Source organism: Festucalex cinctus, chromosome 2 (assembly GCF_051991245.1).
Source record: "Festucalex cinctus isolate MCC-2025b chromosome 2, RoL_Fcin_1.0, whole genome shotgun sequence".
Lineage (NCBI taxonomy): Eukaryota > Metazoa > Chordata > Actinopteri > Syngnathiformes > Syngnathidae > Festucalex > Festucalex cinctus.
In genome coordinates, this window is record NC_135412.1 from 8,324,573 (window position 1) to 8,338,758 (window position 14,186).

At 40.3% G+C, this 14,186-nt stretch overlaps 1 protein-coding gene and 1 long non-coding RNA gene across 4 annotated transcripts; one reads left to right on the plus strand and one right to left on the minus strand.

Moving 5' to 3' along the window:
• Nucleotides 1-445: 445 nt before the first annotated feature.
• On the minus strand, nt 446-4,437 carry LOC144013580 (uncharacterized). Its single transcript, XR_013282287.1, has 2 exons — nt 4,212-4,437; nt 446-898 (listed from the first exon to the last, which is right to left on the minus strand). It is a non-coding gene; the product is annotated as an uncharacterized LOC144013580 (long non-coding RNA).
• On the plus strand, nt 3,671-12,811 carry pcbp2 (poly(rC) binding protein 2). Of its 3 annotated transcripts, none has more exons than XM_077512641.1 (13): nt 3,671-3,841; nt 4,663-4,785; nt 4,867-4,890; nt 4,942-5,008; nt 5,088-5,204; nt 5,294-5,425; nt 6,486-6,614; nt 6,695-6,769; nt 10,697-10,756; nt 10,983-11,052; nt 11,130-11,185; nt 11,276-11,445; nt 11,665-12,811. In XM_077512641.1, the coding sequence occupies exons 2-13, from the start codon at nt 4,778-4,780 to the stop codon at nt 11,699-11,701; spliced, it is 945 nt and encodes a 314-aa protein (XP_077368767.1). In that variant the 5' UTR covers nt 3,671-3,841; nt 4,663-4,777; the 3' UTR covers nt 11,702-12,811. The 3 variants fall into 3 exon arrangements, with proteins under 3 accessions (XP_077368767.1, XP_077368765.1, XP_077368766.1); XM_077512639.1 differs by having other exon boundaries at nt 3,673-3,841; nt 4,976-5,008; XM_077512640.1 differs by having other exon boundaries at nt 3,674-3,841; nt 4,976-5,008; nt 10,697-10,738.
• The last annotated feature ends 1,375 nt before the right edge of the window (nt 12,812-14,186 follow it).

Below are 14,186 nucleotides of genomic sequence, written 5' to 3' on the forward strand. Positions count from 1 at the left end.
AAATGTTCTTGGATAGAGTTCATGCTTTGGATTTTTATGGATTGTGTTGTAAGATGTGACTACAAAAATGTCAGGAAAAAATTACTAGATTACTGCATGATAACTAATACTGGCATGTAGGATCTTTGCTCAATAGTTATCAATAAACGCAACATACATGTTTTAGGATTATAGGAGGAAGACGGAGCACCAGGAGGCAACACACACACTAATGGCCTTATTACAAAATTTCATATTAGCTGCTATATGGAACCCGCCCCCCACCCCCCCCAAAAAAATATATGGCCTCTAGCCAATAAATTGTTTTCAGACTGGATGCGGGTTCGAATTTCCCACCCTCTGTCTGGGGTTGTAACGTCATGTGCCGGGTGTGTATGTGAAGAAGGGTATGTGCAGGTTCACTTTTTTTCAACAGGTGGCAGTAGCGATTCCAAATTGAATATTCTATGTTCAGTAGCTTTAATAAAAGGTAAACTTTATAGTGTATTTCATTGTGGAAGTAAAATTCAATCGCTCAACAAAAAGGTTGTTTTTTATACTTTGTCTGGATTACAAAGTTACTTCATTTAGAAGAGAATAAAAACTGTCATCATAATGAGAATGACTGACTATAAGGTGAAAATTCCCACTGACATGTATAACTTCTCTTCTTCCAGGTTTTGCATTAAAACCCAGGCGGCTCCTCATGCTTGTGCCTCCAAGATACCACGCCAATTATTTGTCTCTGCGGGAGAAACCTATTTGTGGAAGTCCTTCTTATTTCTGTAGGGCGTCACAGTGGTGCTACATCCTTGCTGCTTTCTGACTGGTCAGTTGACGACAAAAGACTTCGCCATCATCACTGTGACCCTCCGGGGTGTTCTATGGCTGTGGGAGGGTTGTGACATCACAGTTGCCCCTGCAGAGAGAATTCAGCCCAATTTGGGAAGCTGTAAAACATGCCCATGGGTCTAACGAAAAAAAAAAAAAAAAGCAAACTCCATCCTACAAACAACATACACAAATGCAGAACATTGTCACTGTGTATTGTGAAAATTGGGTGTTAAATTATGATTCGGTGAGACACGTGATTTTGCAAGTTAATCCGTCAGTAGTGGATTTATTTTATTATGTTTTGTGAGACGTTTCATCTTTCAAGCAACATTCACTTCGTGTTCACTAACGAGGTGACTAATTGGAAACATTTCTGGAATTGAGTGTGTCATCCAGTTTTTCGCTGTCATTCCTTTTATAGATGGAAAAAATTTTTTGAGAGAGCTAGAATATAAACCGCAATTGGTCTCATCATTTAGAAATGTGTACAACAGGTGTTTTCTGTGATATAATATGACAGTGGAGCATTTGTTGTTTTTTTTCACACAGTAATATTACTCTGTCTGAACACACAATTTCTAATACACGGATAGAGTGGGCCACTGACAAGAGGTTGTTAGGTGGGCGAGTGGCATTTCATTGTACATTTCATGTGAACTAATCAATGACCACTCAGTAGTGGAAGAAAGAGGGACGGGAGAGCTGGTAATAGCGCCACGATGCATTTTGGATAAAAGCACCCAAGGAGAAAAACAGGAAACTCAAGGAGGTTTTATTGGGTGGGAGTATAACAGTGGATGGGTTCGCGTTATAGAGCAAAAATTGTGAGAAAGTACGCAGACGATTATGTAAGCGAGCAGCCTTATGAGCACTCACATGAAAGGAAAAACAAAACCGTGCGACCATTGGAAATACTGAAGAGCCTCCAATTATTCTTGCACAATCTTTGCTGTAATTAGGCTATAGCACCTATCAATTAAAATACAAATATTTGGTCCAAAATCAAGGCATATTGTTGGAATGTTTGATTTGTGTGCTTCATGACAATTGGATGTATAAAAGAGTAATATATTTTTTTTTATTATTATTATTTTTTTTAACAGACAATTGCTGGCTATTCTGGCCATTGACTGATAACATTGTGGGTGCGCTGATGTGCACCAGATTAATGAACATGTGCTGAGCGCAGTCAGGCAGAATATATGGCAAACAGACCATGAAAACATGGTTACAGGGCTATACTGTTCCATTTTGGCAATCTCTTTTTTTCAAAGTTTATAAATAGCCTATATGTGGCTCTGCGGCTTTCACTACTGAGCCCTTTGTTTGCATTCTTTTGATTTAAAGTGAACATCAGCTGACAGTCAAATTCTCTATTACAGTAGAATGGCAAACAAAAAGTAAATTCCGAAAACAATCTACAAAGCAAAACAATCTATCATGAAAACGGAAGTCATCAATCTTGAAATGAATAGTAGAGCAGATTGTATTATTTGCAGGCCAAAGGTTGAATATCGAGAGACTGGTTGTTTTTGTATCAGCAAAACCAGTTTCGAATTATGACAAATAGCATCAATGATTAAACCTCAAGGGACATGCAGCCTCAATCACATTTAAAATAAAAACACCATTCTTGATAGTGATTGTAGATAAGGCCAATTGTACAGCAACACGGCTTGATCAGTTGATTAAATTCATGTCCAGCTGTTTAAACTTCAATATATACTGCACATTATTATTTGTTATTATTTATTACACTCCCTCAAGGGCAAATGCAACTCAGTCTCCGATGTATACTTTGTGTCGTGCACACCACACACTGATCAGACTTGGAGGATGCATGGAGAGATTCAGAGTGAAAGCGATAGAGTGCTGTGCCACTTGAGATGGGGTGATGGGATCTATGCCTTGCTCAAGGGCACCTCAACAATAGCCAGCAAGCACATATTTCTCTAACAAATAGCTACCATTTTTGAATTGTTGTCTCCAATAGGACTCAAACTCATGTCGGACTCTATAGGGCCAAGTCCTAACAGACTAACCAGCCTTACTGATGCCTTGACATGCACTAATTCAAAATATTACTCATCTGCTAAGCAGACCACAGGAGTGAGTTGCTGCATACAGTATTGCAATACATGTAAGTTTTAATTCATGTTGATAAACTGACTGTTTGAGAGTATGTGACGATTCAATTACGTTTTGATTATTTTGTAAGCCAAGTCTCTTAACACATCCATCTTGAATGTTGTAATTGGGGGGGGTGTAACAGGAGGAATGAGAGCGCAACTTCCCACATTCTTGGTGTAATCCTGCCATCTAGTGGATGTATATCTTATTCCAGCAAGGACTACGTTGAACTGTAATTATGAAAGTCAGGTGATTTAACAGACATTATATGATCCATATTGCTTAGCATGATTCCTGTAACAGCTACAAAAACTCCTTGCACATGACTTATTGTGTGTATGCGCATTTATGTTCTGAGATGGGCAAACTGTGAAGACGTTTTTTTTTTTGTTTTTTTTTAAACAGCCCTTATTAATGATCATCATAAATTTTTAAAGAAATCAACATAATACTATAGGCATACGTGACTTGTGAATAATGCGAAAATATGAACAAAGGGTAACTGTTAATTGACAAAGTGCAACTGTTTTTATTATTATTATTATTATTATTATTATTATTATTATTATTATTATTATTATTATTATTATTATTATTATTATTATTATTATTATTATTCAACTATTCTTTCCACCCGTTTGGGATCAGTCAATCAAGTGAAAAAGATAATTTCGTGTATTTCTGGCAGGGGAACAAGTACACGTAAGGGGCGTGGCCGTGGAGAGGTCAAAGTTGAATCCGCTGTGGCTTTTGTGCTAAGCAGGAGAGTGGAGTCCCATCGAACCGCGGCGTCTCTTCCCTCTTCCCCGGATCCTTTTAAAAGTCCCTCCCGAACCTCTCCCCCTTCTTCCCTTGCCACCCTACCCACCCCCTGGACACACGTCGACGGACGGTTCGGGTAGGGAATCCAAACACGGCACTATATGTTTTTTGGTGTTGTTTTGCTTTAGCTTTGCTAGTAGAGTGAAGGGCAGCGATAACTCGGTGCTCCACAGTGCGTCGAAGGCCGCGGGTTGTGACTATTTCCTGGAGGAAGCGACGATTTACGCTAGCAAGCCGGATGGAAAATTACCGGTTATGCTAACTAGCCGTTTGAGCGCCCTAGCTTGTAGCTGCTCCTCATGGTGTTCTGCTGTTATGTTATAGTCAAATAGCCGAGCAGTCATGTTTGAAATGAGGCGTGGTGTTAATTATGGTACGGTTTGAGTAGTATGGTGTCAAACTTGGCCATCTGCTTGCGTGACAGTCAGATCGTGATGGAGACTTACCTTAAGTGTGGAGGTGTTAGCTTATGACTTGGAGAGCCCCCCTGCTGCCCGTTAGAAGCACTTGGCACGAAGGTACTCGAATCCCAAGTGACACAAGCTAGTGTTTACACTTGGTAAAAAACGTTTAGTACGTGTAGCATATGACGCTTCTGCTCCTCGAAACCATGAAATAGTCGGCGCCCTACATAGACAGTGGGTCATTGTACTACGGTGAATGGGTGGACTCGCGCCAGTCTAATGTGAAGTACCAGCAGTTACAGTTAAATGTATATTTTTTTCTTTTTTGTTTTTCTTTCTTTCGCAGTTGCAAGGTTCTGTTAAAGTGCTCTGTCACTACAAATGCAGCTTTACCTCTACATTTCCACGGAGAACATATTTGTAAAGAAACATTTCAACTTTAGAAATGGCTCCAGTTGCTGACGTTACGTTCCTCCTTTCCATGCTGTTGCAGGCATTTGGCCTGTGACCAAAGATTCATTCCTGTCTGTCACATCCAGCTGCATCAATGGACTCAAGCTTGGTTGAAGGAGGACTTAATGTCACCTTAACTATCAGGTTACTCATGCATGGAAAGGTGAGTGTTGCTGCATGCGGTGCTTCACCCATTGTCCTTTTTGTGCACTTGTCATTAACTTTTTGCAAATTTCTTCTGTAGGAGGTTGGAAGTATCATTGGCAAGGTATGTTATTTTTACCTTTTAGATGGATGTTGTCTACATCTAACACTCCAGTTTGTTTTGTAAATGTTATTTGTCTGCACAACAGAAAGGAGAATCAGTAAAGAAAATGAGAGAGGAGGTAAGATGCAAGAAAACAATGAGAACAGATCGTATGATTTTGCTTTGTAATTTGCCCCATGGTCCATTTGTACATGCAGAGCGGAGCTCGCATCAACATCTCCGAGGGGAACTGCCCAGAGAGGATCATAACCCTCGCAGGACCCACCACCTCCATTTTCAAAGCATTCTCCATGATCATTGAGAAACTGGAGGAGGTGTGGATTTGCAAACTATCATTGATTATGAGGCGAGATTCCACTGGTGAACTTGAAGATGAACGACTACATGTGGCTTTTTCTCTCAGGACATCAGTACCTCAATGACCAACAGTACAGCCACCAGCAAACCACCAGTCACCATGCGCCTCGTTGTGCCTGCCAGCCAGTGCGGCTCGCTCATTGGCAAAGGGGGTTGCAAGATCAAAGAAATTAGAGAGGTGCATCTTCAGAATCTTGCTATGAAACTCACATTTGGTTAGCTGAGCTCGCTCAAGAGTGCCTTCTACCAATCTCGGTGCACTCTGAAAATGTTCATTCAAATGAATGTCTTTGCAAATAATGCACATATAATGTGATAACATATATTCTCAAATAATGGCCACCATGTCCAATTAATTCCCTGGTGTGTTGGCCACTGGGATAAATCACTGCCACTCCTCAAATAGGCACTGAACCCCCCACCCACCCCCGAGACAAAATTAGCATAATCCACCAGTTAGCTGCAGTAACCATTGCTCTGACATTTTATACCCAGCACCACATCTTGCCTTAAATGCCACTTATTTTCCACAGTGCACACTACCTGCACATCAGAAATGAATGAATGCAATAACACTGCCCATATGTTAAGTGCATATTATGATAATGCTTTAGTTGCGGAGAAAATTATAACACTTATTATACTGATTTGTTGAAGTTTGAGTCTACAAGTTGGCCCAAGCAGACACCTGTTCCTCTGTGCAATGAGTAAATACACATCCACGGACAATTGTTATTGAGCAAATACAGGCTTAATGAGTTGTCTGTAAAGAATAGGACTTGGCTCGATCAGGCTCACTAGGGCTGGGCAATATATCGAAAAAATATTGATATGGCAATATTGGTCTATGTAATATGCATATCGCAAAGGCATGCAATAAGTTTCATATGGAATTGTATGCTTTTATCTGAATTTGACCAGTCAGATGACCACTTAAATATGTATCAACATCCAATAGTTGAACATTATTTAGGTTAATTACAATTAACTAGGAATACAATTTAGATGGCTTATTTTGTCACATTAAATAAATGTCATTCTTTCATTCGAAAATAAAAACTGTTTCTTTAGGTACATGTACAGGTATCGATCGCAATTCGTACTAGTAAACAACTATATCGCATGTTTTTCCCAATATCATGCAGCTCTAATGCTCACTTGTGTCAGCCATTTGTGATTCTCCTCAATGAGCTGACGCCTGCATCATGTTGTTGCTGTGGGTGTTTGTGTGTCCACAGTCAGCAGGAGCTCAGGTACAAGTAGCAGGGGACATGTTGCCCAATTCAACAGAACGTGCCATCACTGTTGCAGGGACTCCACAGTCCATCATCGAGTGTGTCAAGCAGATCTGTGTTGTCATGCTTGAGGTAAAAAAATGGAATGTAAAGGAACTTTTTGAGATCCAATATGTTGTAAGTTGACTGTTGTACTGCGTCTTTTTCCTCAGTCCCCTCCAAAGGGAGTAACCATCCCATACCGACCCAAACCCTCAGGCTCTCCTGTCATCTTTGCAGGTGGTCAGGTAGGAGTTCATTTGTTTGTCCTCTACATTAGTGGTTCTCTAACACGGGCTCCCAAATGCATATGGACCAGCGTGCCAATAAAGCAAACTCAATAAAGTACAATTACTCCTCCCAAAGCTTTGGACCAATCAAAATCTTTAAAGCAAAGGTGTTAAACTGCATTCCTCGAGGGCCGCAGTCCTGCAGGTTTTCGAGGTATCTCTACTCCAACGCACCTGATTCAATGATCAGGATAATTATTAGGCTCCTGCAGAGCTTGCCTGATGAGCTTAAATATGAGTCAGCTGTGTTGAAAGTGGGAAACCTTGAAAACCTGCAGGACTGCGGCCCTCCAGGAATGCAGTTTGACACCTATGCTTTAAAGTGAGTGAAGTTTATTGCATACATTTTACATGTGTAGAGTAGTACAGAATGCCAGGCAGACATATTTGCAGCTTTGAAGCACATACCACTGGTCAAATGTTACCAACATGCCAACACAAAGCTGCTTTTGGGGTGCATACGCCATGTTTAGCAATGTTCAGGTCCCTGATTGCCTTCCACGGTGCTTGTTTATTGTCATCCATGAAACTGTGAAAATGATTCCTCTCATGTTGTCGCTTCACCCAAATTAAAGTTACTAGGAGCTAGGGGTGTGAATTGCCTAGTACCTGACGATTCGATTCGTATCACGATTCACAGGTCACGATTCGATTCGATACCGATTAATCCCGATACGAATTTATAAGTCGATTGTTGCGATTTTTTTCATTCAAATTTAGAAAATACTAATCAGTAAGCTTGTAGAGTGTAGGATTTATATGAAAATGTATTATTTATTTATCTGAAATTTCAGTCTTATAGAGGTTGTAATCTGTTTCATGTTTGAACAGCATTAAAATAAAATATTAAGGCTTAATGTTCCGTTCATATAACATCCTTCCATGCTCAAGGTGTGAATCCTAAAAAAAAAAAAAAAAATCGATTCTGCCAATTATTGAATCGATTCGAGAATCGCGCGATGTAGTATCGCGTTATATCGCCGAATCGATTTTTTTTTAACACCCCTACTAGGAGCTCTTAAAAAGGAAAAATAAGTTGCTTAAATGGTTGGAAAAACTGCAAAGTATAGCTACATAATCATCAGGTTGATGACATTGACTGTGCTTTTGTAAAACTAGCTCCTCTCTGATTGCGGCCATGTTGAATCAGTGCATGAAAGCTAATAACGATGGCTCACTTATTTTTTTTTTTTAATTCCATGTAGTGTAGTTCTGTTAAGTTCATTTCAATTAAACAGGCGATGAATATTGTTTGAAAAGTTAATACAGATATACAGTATTTCTTTGGCATTAAGGGTACACACGGTGTAATTGATGTAAGGGTTATGTTATGAGGAACTCTTTGAAAACTGTCTAGGAAAAGTTTGACTACCCCTGCACCAGACTGTTAACACAAGTTCATTTCACACTGGCTTCCCGCTAAATTGGCGCATGAGAATAGTGAAGGTTGAGGCAGGATTGATTTGCCTGCGCTTTTCAGACAAAACTCACAGACCAGGACACTTGCAGTATCACGTCCAAAGTATGTGTTCACACAGCCGATAAGTGTTGACAATTTTAATGCATGGTGACGTCAGCATAACAGCAACTATTGGGACAGGGCTGGATATTGCCAATAACCTTAGGATACCATGCGTGTCACCACCATACAACGGTCACAATACAATATACATTTCGCAATACACGTTTATGCCAATACATGGTACGTGATTTTGTAAAGCGACTCGGGATGTATGACAATGCTATTTTCAACCAATACCGATAAACCAGTCATTTAGAAAGTGCCGATATCGATAACCGATAAGTAAGCCAATAATTGTTTGCAAAGTTAACTTGAATACAAATTTACTTTCAAGTCCTACTATAAACATTGTGTAAAGTATCATGAAGCTGAATTTCATTGACATCGTTGCTTCAAAGACAACCAGTAACTCATTTTGCGTTTGTCAAAACAAAACAGTTGTGTTTTTAAAATGTAACAAAAAACTGTGAGGATGACATTTTGGGGAGACACAGTAAAGAAAGTCCACATTCACGAGTGCCATGTTGCCATGATGCATCTTCTGTCAACACGAGGTCGCACTCATTATGATGTCACAAATATCGCAATTATGTGACACTACTATAGGAGAGGTGAGGGGTTAAGGAGTTGGGCACAACTTGAGCCACAACAGATGGACCAGATGGATAATAATTAGAGGTGTGCAAAATTTCCGATTCTTAGATTATTCACGATTCGGCCGTGGAACAATCGAGAACGATTCACAAAAGTCCAAATTCCGATTATATAAATATGCCAAGGGAACCGAAACTAAAAGTGGACCGGAGCGGAAAGTACGCGGAACTGAAACGCAGTAGCGCGCGCGGTCTTCGGGACGCTTAATGGGACGGACCGAGAGTACACATCCACAACTCACGCCTCGACATTCAAAACAACAACAAGCATGGCTGAGCTGACCAACCCACATCTTCGTCAGATCAGACCTGCTCCGAAAAGGCAAACAACTTGAGGCGGAAGTATCAGCTAGCTGGCTGCAGTGCGTCGGTTAGCGTTCTACAGGGCGCCGCGCAGTGATACGAACGAACGAACAGAAAAGTAGTGGCTGGCGGTAATGGCGTCTGACTTTATTCAGAAAAGAGTATTGTGGTGGAAATGTATCACGCCTTTGAAAACAAATAGTTTTTTTTTAGAAGAAAAACGCTTTATTTCCGAGACCCCAGCCAGCTTGCTGGACTATTTTCCTCTCGTCCAACGTCGAACATGAACGAGTGTCACCGAACGCTGTCAGAAAGAAGTCAGTGCTGATCGCACACACGGGAGGTGAGGATCAAATTGAGATTCATGTTAAAAAAGCCGAACGATCCCTTTAATGTTTACACGTTCATGTTTTCACAAGTTAAAAAGCAGAAAAGCACTTGAGGGTTTTTTTTTTGTACCTCTGAGAAACTTTAATGTTTACATGTTCATCTTTACACAACTTAAAAAGCAGGAAAGCACTTTTTTTTTTTTTTTTAGGCATTTGTATTGAAGTAGTAGTTCACATTGTCTTTCATTTATATCTCAGTGCACTTTTGAGTGGATAAAAATAATATATTTTTGCTCAATGCTATGTTTTATTCTGTTGAAGACTGAATATACTTAAAAGCTGTTGTTACAGAATGAGGACTTGAGTATTTTATTTACTGTTTTGAACTGTTAACTTGATACTGAAATATTAGTTTATTTAGGCCTGAGAGGACTTTTGTACTATTTTTGTAACTAATGTACGAAACATTAAAAGCACCAAAATACATTGTTTTTTTTCTGCTGCCTGGGGGGAAATCAATAATCGTTTTATAATCGAATCGTAGCCTCTGAATCGTAATCGCAATCGAATCGTGAGGTGCCCCAAGATTCCCACCTCTAATAATAATAATGTCTATTATTATCGGCGGATTTCTTTATGTGGTTTATCTGTATGATGTCAAATTGGTCGATCATTGCCGTTAATTATTGTCCATCCCTAAAGAGACCCGCAACGATCTAGTCTTGGCTCGTTTTTTTTATTTATTTATTTTTTTGTTTTTTAAAGGCACGCTGTAACAGGGTGACATGTACAGTGTGTGAGTGTTACAACACTGACACTTCATCTCATACAGGACAGCAAGCCAGGAAAATGCCGGCTCAATGTGAAGTAGGCTACAGTTAGTTGTTTTTGTTGAGTTTGTTGTCCTTTTAGTCGACTGTTATTCCCAACTGTGTTTTTGGGAGAAAGTAGCCATTGTAGCACTTTGTAGTGTGCATGACTTTGTTTTGTGAGCACTCCAAGGGCAGAGGACTGATGGATATTGAAGTACACTGTGTGACACTGTCCCAACCTCCTAAGTGCTTTTCTCTCTTTGCAGGCATATGCTGTCCAAGGGCAGCACGCCATTCCTCAGCCTGATGTAAGTGAAGGGCCCTCTGTAAGTGATCCAATATATTTGCAAGTTTGGTCCTGAGATGCTTCATCATAGTTTTCCAATCACCTCCGTCTCACATGCGCACCCATTTCATGTATACAAGAGATCTAAGTTTGTGTCACGCCATAAGGATAAATGATCCATTTCATACGTTGCTTTCATTGCCACTGGGCTGTGATAATCAACATGGTGAGTTGTATGTTTTCTGTTTGTTCTCTGTTCCTCACAGCTCACCAAACTTCACCAGCTGGCCATGCAGCAGAGCCCCTTCATTGCGCACAGCAACCAGGGCTTCCAGGGTAGGTGGGCAGTCACTGCTTTCGATTTGTCATGACGCGTTCTGCTCTGTGACGGAGCTTTCTTTGCCATTCTGCAGCTGGGATGGACGCCTCTGCACAAACCGGCTCGCATGAGCTCACCATTCCGAACGACGTAAAGCCCATCTGTTTTCAGCAACATAATCCTTGGGTTAGGGTCTTTCCCTGGTTTCACTCTGTGCTCATATTTCCCATATTGTCTCAGCTCATCGGCTGCATCATCGGCCGTCAGGGCGCAAAGATCAACGAGATCCGTCAGATGTCAGGCGCTCAGATCAAAATTGCCAATCCCGTGGAGGGTTCCACCGACAGACAGGTCACCATCACCGGCTCCCATGCCAGCATCAACCTTGCTGAGTACCTGATCAATGCTCGGTAAGGATCACCCGCACATCATATTTTTACATTTGTGTGCCGAATGATGTCTTGATTGCACAGGCGTGATGCTGCAATTATTCTTTGACAACAGAACTCAGTCAAATTTTTCAACTGAAATTCAAATTGATGTGAGGCATTTTGTTTCCATAATTCTCATGCTAAGACAGTTTAAAATAGTGAATTTGAAGCAGATTATTTTTGTTCTGCTGCACTCAGGCTGTCCTCTGAAGCCACTGGACTCGCGGCCAACTGACATGGAGGATCCTCATCAGCATCTAATGTTGCCCCCGCCCCAACTTTTTACCAAGAGGTCCCTTATTGAACTTCATGCAAAAATAATATGAACTTACAGTCTCCTCTGCTTTGGTTTCTATATGCCTCGGTTGTAACTACGGCATCGTCATGATCGCGGTGTTCTATTTATTTATAAAGTTTGAAATTCCCATCACAATAATTTCTAAAGACTTACTTTTGGTTTTCTTTTTTTCCTTCTTTTTTTGCTGTATATCTTATTCTTTCGATAAAGGTTAAAATGTTTTAGAAAAATCTGAAAATGCATAAATCTTTTTTTGTCAGATTTTTCTTAGAAAATGTAAAAATGAAGAAAAAAAAACACTCAAGATTATAGATGGACTGTTCTTTCCCTTCCCTTTTGAATATATTTATTTTTATTTAAGACAGCTCCTTGTAAGAAGAGAATCTATTGATATTTGGAGCTGTGCTTCTTGAGCAATGCATTGTGGGTTTGACGGGTTTTTAATGGGTCAAAATGGCCTCATTTGAAGTTGAACGCAGGAAAAAGAAATAGAAAAGTTTGCCATTGTCTGAATTTTAAACTATGTTTGGTATCGCCTCAGAGTAATTGTCATTCCTGTGTTTCATCATTTTTATTTCTTGATCAGAAGTTTTGACTCTTGTTTTGTATTGCATTCTGATGTGGGCGGGTGGGTCTTTGTTGCCAGGACTGGGCCTGAAGAAGAGGAAAATATTTTTCTTTTTTCCAAAAGTACTAAAGACCATACTAATAATGGTAACATGAAATGTTTGTTTTAAATAGAGAAAATATTTTTTTTAACTGCTGGGCTGGGGAATGCTGTAAGACCACAAGAGACATGTTGGTCTTAAAGTATATTATGCTAAGGTATAAAATATGATAAACTAGAAAGAAATTAATAATAGAATGACACTAGTTTCCTGTTCTCCTTTTTTTCTGCCTGTGTCAGATTTTTATTTTTATTCTTTACAGGATGAAGAAACTCACGTTTTGTGCACGATTTCAAACTATTGTAGATCTGGGTGCAATTAAATTGTGGAAGAAATAAAAATGCCGAAATAAAAAAAAGATGTGAGATGCTAAAACACATTTTGTTTTACTTATTTTGTTATCTGTTATCTGTTATTTTGCTCTTTTTTTTTTTTTTATTAATATTTTTATTTATTTATTTATTTAACCGGTGCTTGCTTTTCCTAACCTGACAATATGTAATATCCATCTGGTACCTCTCCACAGTCATTTCATCGGGAAAAGGCGGGACACGTTTGTTTTAACCAATCACGGCCACGGGTGAAAATTTCGTGTTCGTTCTTGTCGAAGGGGGGAAAAGCACGAACATCTTACCAGCTAGAAATGCACGAAACGCCTCTCGCTGTTCAACATTTAACAAGGAAACGTGAGTAATTCTGAGAGAACAGAATTAATTATAGCGTCCATTCGTCCATATTGGGTTTGTTAGTTGACCCCTGCGTTGGCGCTGGGATCCTGTTTCGTCACAGTTGCATGTCCCGCCCCCAAACACAATGTCGCTCTGTGATTGGTCCAAACCACCAAATACGGGGAGAATTAATCTTCATCATTCTTTTCCATGAGGGAGTGATGATATAATGTACATTTTCACTTTTCTTTTTTTCTTTTTCTTTTTTGTTTGTGAACAAGTTTGACTTTTGAATTCGATACTGGGTTGTTATACAAACTGGCTCAATATAGTTGATACTCCCTCACTGGTATTTGGTTAAATTTCAGTGAGCAAGTTTCAACTTTTGCCGTCGAAAAGCCCAATGGTGTAATTCTGGTTGGATAATTGGTAGAGAAACTAGTTGCTTGGCACAGGGCTTAATTTTATCCTGTTTTATTTCAAAACCAGTTTTGATGTGTGTTTGGGATCACTGTCTAGATGTGGATTCCAGGACACTGGAGGCGGACCCGTCGCCATGGGCGGGCCTTGGGGGTCCGTGCCCGCCCTGTCAGTCAGCCGTGCCCGCCCTAGCAAGATGACTCACCAACTATTCGTCCTATCAGTCACGTAAACTTGCGCCTTCTGTTTTAAGTAAAGCATGGCGTGCCAGCCAACCACATACCTCCTTTCAAGTTTGGCTGTGATTGACAACTAAGCAAGCCAATGACAATCAGGATCAGGAGGGGTGGGGTGGGGTGGGGGGGGGAGACGCGCGCTCTGCAGACGTGCCTTAGCCAAATCTACTTCCGGGTAGATAGTGCGCATTTGCCGGCTGGCGCTGGCACAAAGACTGAGCAGTGAGCACGTCGTGCCTCGATCCAGCATGACACAGTTGACATCAATGGGAATCCTGAGTCCACTGGTTACGTTTACAAGTGAGTGTCAAACTTTTATTTTAATTAGTCAAGCCACACAGCACGGATGAATTGTAGCAATACACAGTATGCTGTTAACAGACCCAAGCTGTCACACATACACAACAACAACTAAGGAGCATAAAATTAT